The sequence below is a fragment of the Cynoglossus semilaevis genome, chromosome 14 (genome assembly GCF_000523025.1).
Source record: "Cynoglossus semilaevis isolate Cse_v1.0 chromosome 14, Cse_v1.0, whole genome shotgun sequence".
NCBI lineage: Eukaryota > Metazoa > Chordata > Actinopteri > Pleuronectiformes > Cynoglossidae > Cynoglossus > Cynoglossus semilaevis.
The window spans coordinates 8,148,235-8,158,418 of NC_024320.1; the positions used below are offsets into that span (position 1 = coordinate 8,148,235).

At 38.3% G+C, this 10,184-nt stretch overlaps 1 protein-coding gene across 1 annotated transcript; it reads right to left on the bottom strand.

Annotated features, from left to right (window-relative positions):
* Window positions 1-151: 151 nt before the first annotated feature.
* Window positions 152-10,128, bottom strand: stk24b (serine/threonine kinase 24b (STE20 homolog, yeast)). Its single transcript, XM_008324856.2, has 11 exons — window positions 9,504-10,128; window positions 7,922-8,152; window positions 6,884-6,940; window positions 6,384-6,492; window positions 5,524-5,681; window positions 5,210-5,395; window positions 4,964-5,112; window positions 4,746-4,869; window positions 3,805-3,873; window positions 3,570-3,706; window positions 152-2,890 (listed from the first exon to the last, which is right to left on the bottom strand). The coding sequence occupies exons 1-11, from the start codon at window positions 9,543-9,545 to the stop codon at window positions 2,842-2,844; spliced, it is 1,311 nt and encodes a 436-aa protein (XP_008323078.1). The 5' UTR covers window positions 9,546-10,128; the 3' UTR covers window positions 152-2,841.
* Window positions 10,129-10,184: the final 56 nt, after the last annotated feature.

Consider the following 10,184-nt stretch of genomic DNA (forward strand, 5'->3'; position numbering starts at 1 on the left):
CGTATTAATCTCATTAACAAATAAAATTATCCCACGGTACTCACCACTACAGTAACGAGGGGCTGATAAGAAAAACATATTTTCATACAAACACAAAATGTATTTTTCTTTTTCTCTAAAAAGTATCGTCTTTTAAAAAGTAACAAGTAAGTTTTGAATTCATTACATTTTTATTTCTCATGTCACTTTGAAAGCTTACAGGAGCTTACACTGAACTCAGGAATTCTCCAATGACACAAGCAAAGGTTATATACAGTACTATAAACTGTCAGCTAGGATAAAGAGACCAAATGCACACTTTTTCTACTCATTTCCGTAGCGTACGTTTTTTTTCTTCTGTATAGATATTTTTTGCCTAGTATCCATAAAGCATTCCATAATTCAACACTTAAATCTTTGCAGTTATAAAAATATCAGATATTTCATAATTTCTCTCAATCCCTGTGTTGACAGGTGGCGTTGTTGCCACTTCTCAACATTATTGCTGCATTAGCACAGTAGTAAAATTCTGGAACTCCTAAGTAAACATATATAGTAAAACATGGCTATTAGCAACTTTTTTTTTTTTAGCTTCTGTGGGTATTTTCTTTTCCTTTCCCTCACCAATATGTTCATTTAAATAATCAACACTTTCAAGGTGCAATAAAATGATGAGAAATGTGAAATAAAATTAAATAAAAGGTGCAAATCATACTACAAAGATATAGTGGGGCGCAAAATCTGGACATGGCACTTCTGTAACACGGTGTAAAAGCCAGGACAAAGATCTAGAATGAGGGGACAAACATGGCTAAGACTGATTTCTGCTGCTTGGCTCGTCCTCATTCGTCTTGTACGTTGGCTGTGAGCAGGTGTCATGATGTCACTGCCTAGCTCTGACTTACATAACACATATTGTTTGCTTGATATTAACTACATGAACTGTCTATATGATGTGAATATCAAACAACTTTATTATCTGCATTGGACTATGGGCAGAGGAAAGTTTGGCCTCCTGTGGTGAATGTGTTTCAGCGCTGACATAACATAGCATGATTCTCCTAACAGGTCTTGTAGTAGTGGAGTGTTTGTCTAACAATGTAACGTTAGCAAAACTGAAAAAAAAATCTTAGGGGAAATAAAGTGTCTTCAAAGCAAGTGTTGCTCCTAGCACCGACTGTGTCGTTATCTTATACAGCTGCTGCACCTCAAATACATCCTGCTGCTTGCCATTCAGTAATACTAATGAGAAGTTACAAGCCAAGGACAAATAACACTTAACGCGATAACGAACTTCCAATAATTAAGCTTTTGTCTTATATTGGAAACTTAAATCACTAATGTGTAAAAGTAACAAATGAACTCCAAAAGGTACGAATGCAGAGCAACGCGTTCTGCCAACGTTGAAAGAGTTGAGCTCAGTAACACAGATGAGCAGGGGACTGAAATGATTGGATGGAGGACAAGGTAGAAGCTGAGAACAATGAACTCAGTGAGAGTCAGTCTGGAAAACCAAGAGTCTGTAATGAAATGGTGGAGACTTTGGATGTGTGCTTTTTCTTTTCTTTCTTTCTTCTAAAGCAAGGCATTTCCTGTTTGCGTTGACTAGACTTGTGCCTGAACAGCTTCTTTTAGCAACTGTCAATCTCCCTCACCACAGCCCACAGAGATAATCACACTGATAATCACACTGGAGCTGCAGCTCTTCTTCTGCTGCGCTGTTTGGGTCAATGAGGTAAAGCAACGTACAGTCACAACATCACGCTTCTTACTTAGCAACAATTTGAAGATGTAAGAATTCCTATTTAGTGTGAACTTTGGTGTGAAAAGAAATTTCTAACGAGGATCTGTTTTATTCATTAATCAGGACGTAGAAATAACTCAGCAGCTACTGTGTGATGGCCGATTCTCTCTGTGGACTTGTACATGTGAGGGACAGCCGTTGACAGATTTGCACAAGATCTGGTGTCCTGGTCACAAGACCAACAAAACATGAGACGTCTCCTTAATCTAAAGCAGCCTCAGATTTAACCAGATGAGCTGCTTGTTAAACTTATGTGGACTGGAATGCTTAGGCTCCAAAAGAAAATGCATGAGTAGGATTCTGTCAACCTAAAGGTCTTTGAAAGCAAAAGAAATCTGTGATGAAAAGTAAGAGAATGTGGACGTGTGCATTTTTTTTAAAAGGCAAGGCATTTTCTGTTCACTCTGCCTAGAGTGGTGTCTGAAATCTTTAAATATCTACTTTTAAAACATTGTCAGTAACTACAAAGACAACCATTTTGTACACAGTGATTCATTTCCCCGCAATACCTTGTGATCATGTACAGCATGGCAACTTCCTCCTCCTCCTCCTCCTCCCCCTCTTCATCATCCTCCAGGGTCCACTTAAAGACACGTTACCTGAGGTTTCATTAAGAATGTTCTAGTTTGCCCAATCAGGGAGTCTCTCACTCACACACACAAACTCATCCACAGAAACACACACGCTCCCTGCAGCTTCATCATGCATGCTTTCAGAGGTTTTGGGGGGTGTGATGCCTGTGTTTTGAAGGAGGCTCCAGTCTGGTTTCCAGTCTCTGGCTCCTATGCTGAGCTTGGTTTCTGTCTGAGGTCCACAGACAGCCACAGTCTGACCTCACCGACTGTGAACAAATCAATGCCGGGTCCTGCTGCTCCTGTTGCCCATGTGTCTCCAAAATGCTCTCCAGAGTTGTCTCTGGTGTAAAGGTCAGTCCTTTTTACAGGCTGGAAAATAGCACCCCCTTGAGACACCCTAGTCCACTAGTAGTCAAAGTTTGACCCCTGGAGGTCTGAGGGGTGGGGGCCTGGGAGAGCAGGGCCATGACAACGTGTCAGGTACTATGGCCTTGAGGAGGAGGAGGAGGAAGATGTTCTGCTTGTGGAAAAACTGAAAAAAATTAAGAAAATAAAAGCAATAAGCACAGAGTATACTGGGGAATAAATGACAGAATAAGTCTTTTAAAATAATTGTACTTGTCTTTTAAACTCTATAAAAAATAAACAGTCAAAGGTTATCAAAATGTTTCTGCAGAAAGTTCCACAACTTCCACAACAGAAAGTTAGCAACAACCTTAACCTATAATAATGTTAGCTCAGCAACAGTCAAAGACAGATGCAAACAATAACCTGAAAAGATGTTCAGCTAACACCATACAACAGCATCAGTGTAAGGTGGAGAAAAATAAAACAAATGTTGACTAAAATAACACAAGAAAGGAACTAAACTTAGCAAAACATGTTCTTCTTCTGTCTGTTACCTTTAGGGGTCGCCACAGCAAGCCACCTTTTTTTATTCTTCTGTGGGGTATTCATTTACACTTCAACACAACAACATATATATATATACACATATCTATATATACATATATATATATACACATATCTATATATACATATATATATATACACATATATATATATATACATATATATATATATACATACACATACATCTGCATATGTGTGTCTGTTTGTTTTTCTCCTCATTTCCTCTGATTATTTTAACCTGTTCAAAATCAAGTATGCTGACAGCTACAGTAAAGGTCATGTAATAGATGAGTGATTACCTCTGAAGCCTGTGGACCATGTGGGCAACCAGTGAGTCAGAGATACCAGGGTATGCCTCCTCTGCCAGCAAGATGGCCTCCCTCAGCTCGTCCAGAACCATGGGGTTTCCATTCACCTGCTCCTGCCTGGCCTTCAGCTGAGAGGAACACGTCCATATTTGGTCAGCAAATAGAAATTAGAAATATAAAACTGTCAAGTCTTTGTGCGAGGTTGGTAAAATGTGCGACTTCTTACTTCAGCCAACGCAGGGGAAATGACAGTGGTCAGGCTCTGTGAATAAGGCCTTTTTGGAATGTTTTGTGTCTGTGGAGCAGACACAGATGGTAGAACAGATTAACAGTAAATCCAATGATCTCATTATTCAAACAAACAAACCAAAAAAATACCAAGAACAGGCATGTCCAACCCAAAGACCCACCAGTGACAGGATGGTTATGTTAGGAATAGTTCAGTAATTTTGTTTTAGCCACCCATTAGCAGTAACTAGGCTAAAAATAAACAATTGTCTCCCACCTGTTTTAGCTTCCTGCTATTTTTCCTTTTTGCTAACTTAGGGACATGTTTTGGCTAATAGGCATTAAGCTTTGGCCAGTCATTTGTTATGATTTGTTCAAAAATATAATAAGCAGTATATTCACTATTGTATGGCTAAGCTATACTTTTATAGTTTTTGAGACTGCGCTATTTTGGGCTTGTTTTGACTAAGGGACAAACTATAAATTGTGTTAACTAAAGCTAACATATTTTATTAATTCATTAAACCTTTTAAACCACACTTAAACATATACTGTCAGTAATACTTGTGTTATGTTTTAGGTGAATGTTTTAATGCTAACCTTATATTTGTTCTGTAATATATATTTTAGAATACCTTTAACCAAATTTACTAGGTTATCGTGAGGAATTTTAATGTTTTTTGAATCTATTGGCTAAAACTGGGCTGGCTTGTTTGACCTATTTGGTCATATTTATTTCTTAAGGGTTAGGGCTATATTTATTATTTCCTTTTTTCATTTCATGGGCTAACACCACTCTTCAAATTTTTTTGTCATGTTATCATTTAAATAAAGCTGTAAGCTACATCAATATACGAACCATCTGTTTGTAGAAGATGAAATGTCAGGACTGGTGATCATAGGCATTTACTTTAAGTCGTTTCAAAGTAAACGTCTCACCTGATCTGTAAGCCCAGACTGACCCTCTCCGTTTTGCAGCTTCTTGGGGTCCTTTTCTCGGATGGTGAAGATCCAGTCGTCACTGCCGAAGTCGTTTCCTCCTGATGCCTGTCCATCCTGCTCTCTGATTAGTCAGGGATGAAAAGAGAAAAAGCCATTTTTCCTAAAAGAAAAGTGATACAATTCTGATACGTTGTCATCATGTCTCATCAACTTACGAGTCAGACTCGTCAGAACTGGACTCCGCGGCTCTCGCCTGTTCTGCCTTCCACCTCTTGTACTTATCCACTAGCTCAGTCAGGTAAGAGGTCTTTTTCGCATGTCGAATGATCAATTTATGCTTCAACAGCTCTTTGGCAGTTGGTCTCTAAAAAAAAAAGTCACACATAAACACATTGTAGTCGGAAGCCTGAGTTATCCTGAGCACAGAATAAATCCTTACACAAGAAAAAAAGAACTCTTACAAAACTGGGTTCTTTATTGAGACAGGCCTCCACAAACTCTTTGAGAGGTTTGCTGTAGTTTCCCTCTAGCGTAGGTGGGTTGTTCTTTGGGATGAGGAATAAAACTTTCATAGGATGCAGCTCTGAATGAGGTGGCTCGCCTTTTGCCAGCTCAATAGCTGTGATTCCTAGAGACCAGATATCAGCCTGAAAGATAGGGAGACAAAATGAAACTGGGCCACCGAGCTTAAAACGTAATGTAAAATGCAAAAATGAGCCAAGAGGTGACAATCTTTAGATGAAAAGTGATTCCAGAAGTCAAAGCCTAACCCTACCTTTGAGTCATACGCAGACTGTTTGATGACCTCGGGCGCCATCCAGAAGGGCGTGCCAACAAACGTGTTGCGTTTGATCTGGGTGTCGGTCAGCTGGCCTGCGACCCCAAAGTCAGCTAGCTTCACTTCTCCCTGCTCAGACAACAGCACGTTGGCAGCTGTGGGAGAGTAAAAACATAAAATCTAAGTGTAGTATCTTTTGTTTGTGAATTCAATTTTTGCTTTATGACTGACTTAAAATCTAAGTGTAGTATCTTTTGTTTAACTTTCATCTTATTTTTTTTAAATGTTTGTATTTTAGCAACTTCAGGTCTAACCAGTATTTAAATGTTTTCTGCCTTCTTTTGAATATTCGCTGTGATTATAACCATTATGTAGTTGGTGGTGAATTCAATTTTTGCTTTATGACTGACTGCTGGTGCTTGGTTTAAGTTTTTTTTTATATATTGAAAATGACAAAAGAGCTTAAAGACTTATTTTTAATTGATATTTTTCATTTTGGTTTCAAATTAATGAATAAAAACCAGCGACAGACATCAGTTTGCTGAGTCCTCTACTCGAATTCCACCAACACACACTGTGTACCATCCAATTTCCAACAGAAGCCTCACTTAAAACTGCCCTGCAACTCATTGCATTTTCATTAAAGCCTGAACTAAAAGTGAATCAGTACTCAGTACCAATACTTTATTTCAGTGTATGGGAAGATGCATTATGACAATCCTACATAAGATATAATTACCTATCTAAAGTAACAAATTCTTACATGCAACAAAAAAGGCTTTATGTGTGTGTGTGTATGCATAAATACTGACAAATCAGTTTGTTTGTGCTCAGCTTCTCAATCTCTCAACAAATACCTTTGATATCTCTGTGGATTTTCTTCTCAGAGTGAAGATATTCCAGGCCCTTCAGGATCTCCCTGAGGATTGTGGCGATTTGAGTTTCATCCAAAGCACCGGGCTCCATCTTCAAAACAGAGTCAAGCACTTACTGTCAGCTCAGCACAAGCTTGGTGGATTAGTACATTTCATTTGCCAAATGAGTCTCCAGTGTTTTGAACAGTGCCACAAGCTCAAAATCCAGGGGTCACTAACTATATTTGTCGCAGGGCTAGAATCTTTCTGGACAGAACACTCAAATGAAATGAAATAAAATCACATTTTCTTTGACTTCTGTTTATTTTGCAATCCAGTCATGGGCCGCTTTGGATGGTTGGGGGCCCAGATTTGGCCCACGGGTTGCCAGTTAATTTCCACTGCTGTACATTATAGCAGGTTCCACTAACGTATTGTAAACTTTACCTTGGACTTTTGCTGCTAAGCCACAAAAACAAGGGGGAAAAACCCCAAAAACTTACCAAGTCTAATGCTGAGCCACCACCCAAATACTCCATGATGATCCATAACTTTGTGTCCTGGAAGAGAAGAGAAAAAAAAGAGCTGATCACAAATGAAAAAAGAGCTCAACAAGCACTTTTGATAAAAAAAAAATCAATCAAAGATGTTTTTCAAAGAAAGCTTACTGAATATGAAGGTTACTGACTTGCTGCAAGATCTGCCATCTATTAAATGTGTTCTTAAGCAAATTATCATGTGAACAGGTTAGATCAGCATTACAAAGTCAACAAACTTGGAATTTTTCACAACGTGAGAACAACAGTGCATATTTTTATTAACACAGAGCCGTCTTTCATGTTTATTATTTTATTTTCTGCTTTACGTTTTTCTCAGCTAAGCTCTGAACTAATGACTACTTTTCCTTTTTTAGTTATTCTAAAATTATCTTCTTTCATTTCTTTTTGTATTTGTTAATTATAAATTAGATACATTTATATTTATACCAGGATTGGTATCTGTCCAGTACTGGTCAAAATCTCAGGATTGAACATAAAAAAAACAAAAAAAACCCAACCATAGCCCACTCGATTCGATCTCTAAGATCAAATGCTCATCTTAACTTTGCGTGACATGCCATAAACGGGGACATTAACATGTCAGTAACTGCAGCCCGGGACATGCTGGAGGAGAAAAGGCGTTGTCACATTGGTATCTTATTGTGTGCTCACTTGTACTTGTTATGTATTTATTACTTTTTATACATTAATTAATGTATATTTTGCCAACATTTTTCTTGAATTTATTTTAATCAACTTGTCCATATATCACAATTATTTTAGTATTTATCAATTACAGTAAATAATTTTGAACAATGCTGACTTATAAAAAGCATGTTTCAACATAAAGAGGTAAACACTCACACACTTACACTTACAGCTTGTCGTGCAAACAAATTCCATACAATTAGACAATTGGAGAATAATTTAGACCAAATATAAAGATGAGATGGGACCCTAATTTTATGTTTGTTGAAATGCATTCAAATGCGTATTACATACCTTCAGGTATGAGCCATAGTACTTGGTGACAAATGGACTGTCGCACTGACTCAACACTGTGATCTCCTGCTGGATGTCTTCAATCTCGTCCTCTGCTTCTTCCAGGTCAATTATCTTGATTGCTACCACTTTCTGTGTGCGATTGTCAATTCCCTTGAACACCTCGCCAAATGAACCCTTGCCAATACGCTCCAGCTTGGTAAACAGCTCCTCTGGGTCCACTCTGGCATTCTGGTGGTCATGTTGAGAATGAGTCCAAGTAGAGAGGAAAGAACAGGAGGAGAAGAGAGAAAGACATGTTTGAAAGGACATGTATGTAAAAAGGAAAGGCTAGAAGACACCATTCTAATACCCTGTGTTTTCACAAACACAGACAAAAAAGAACATTATGGGGAGAAGTGTAACAATTGGAAAAAAATGTTACACCAACATCAAAAATAGATGGCAAATTTATACACATGTCCTGTACAAACCCCTGCACGTGGCTTTAATTGTTTTTATTTATGGTTTTTAATTCCACCAAGTAATTCAAATAAGTTTTTCTTTAGAATTAATATCCCACAACTGCAGCTTCACACACAGGTTGCCAGATCTGCATCACATCAAAGTGTGCAAAAATACGCAGTCGAGGTAATGCTGGAGAATTAATAATTTTTTTATTAAAAATCACAATTTTGGCTTCTCCAATATAATTAAGATGATCGACTGTATTATTATCAGATATATTAACATAGCATAACATAAGTAACAACTTTAAAAGTTGATGGACTGAAGACAGAACCTGTGATCGAGCTGTTTGAAGGAATTGGTTCATAGTTACTTGTCGTGAGAATAAAATCTTGCACTGCAGAATACTTAACTCTATGTATATGCTGTCAATTGAAGTTTTTTGTTTTGCTTTGTTTAAGAAAGAACTCAAACTGGGACAAAAGCCTAGGGCAAATGTTGTTTACTGTGGCACTATTCAAATCAATATTAGACAAATATTGGCAGATATTTATATTAGTCCCTGCAGTTATTTTGTCTTGAATTTTGTCTTATTGACTCATTAACTAAAACAAACTGGATTAACAGTGAGAAACAGCAGACTCAATTACAAATGAGCAAACACCAGCGAGTTGTCTAGTTTGTTCATCAGACCATGACATTTCCTTTGGCTTTTTAAAGTAGGTTCAGTTCGTTAGCTTTCAAAACAAAATGCTAATTTTTTCTTGTAACCAAATTATCTGACAGGTGAGTTTAGATATAATCTACAACAATAATTTGACAATATAAGTAGTACTGTACTGCACCTGCAGATGGACTAAAGGGTAATTGCAGCTGCATAAGGTGAAAACTTTCTGCACTTATTTCTACTTTTAGCTTTCTCCATTTTGTTTGTTCTGCTTAAAGACGAAGTTTTTTTCTTATATGGGGTTGCTTCACATCTCAACGACATATTGGTATATGCAGCAGAAAGTGTAAGTTAGATCATTTAAAAAATCAAATACAGTGTATTGTCTAGCACACCAAAACCATGAGCGATTTAATCTGTTAGTGACAGCAATTCCAATTACCTCCTGTGATATACTTGTTGTCTCACCTGCATCCCCGGAAGGTTACCCTGTACGGGAGAGTGGGCCATGGTGATGCTCCCTGGGCTTCTCCACTTAACCACTTGGCTGCAGCCTCCTCTTCTGGGACACTTGTACTTACAGTCCGGTAAAACGGGAGCAACACTTAAGTATTGAACAACTGTTTTATATGTAGATAATTAACGTCCACACACACTGATGCAGCGTCTCTGTGTCGCAAAAAAAACCCAGTCTCCCAAAACAGCTGACGTTTGCTAATGCTAACTCCAACATGAAATCCGCAATGTTACCTTGCTAGCCAGCTGGTTTACTGTTGCTCATTCCTTAACACCACTCGGGAAAATGATAATATTGCGTAATATTGATCTCTTTACCCAATTAGAGGAGCGATATGAAGTCCATGAACCAAATCCAGACAAATGACACTTTGTAAACCCGTGTTCTTTGCAAACGGTATAGTCAGCTATAGCATGGTTAGCTCAGTGGCTAACTTTAGCGCAGACTAAGCCAATCTGTCAGCCAGTGGCGTTTGCCCGCGTGCAGCAGAATGTCACGCAAGCAGCGCGCGTCACCCAGCCTTTTTACTTCGTCCCAACTCGTCCTTGGCAAAACTCCGGCTCCGACATTCCGCACCAGACAACTCGTCCTTGGCAAAACTCCGGCTCCGGGCAAAACTCCGGCTCCAACGG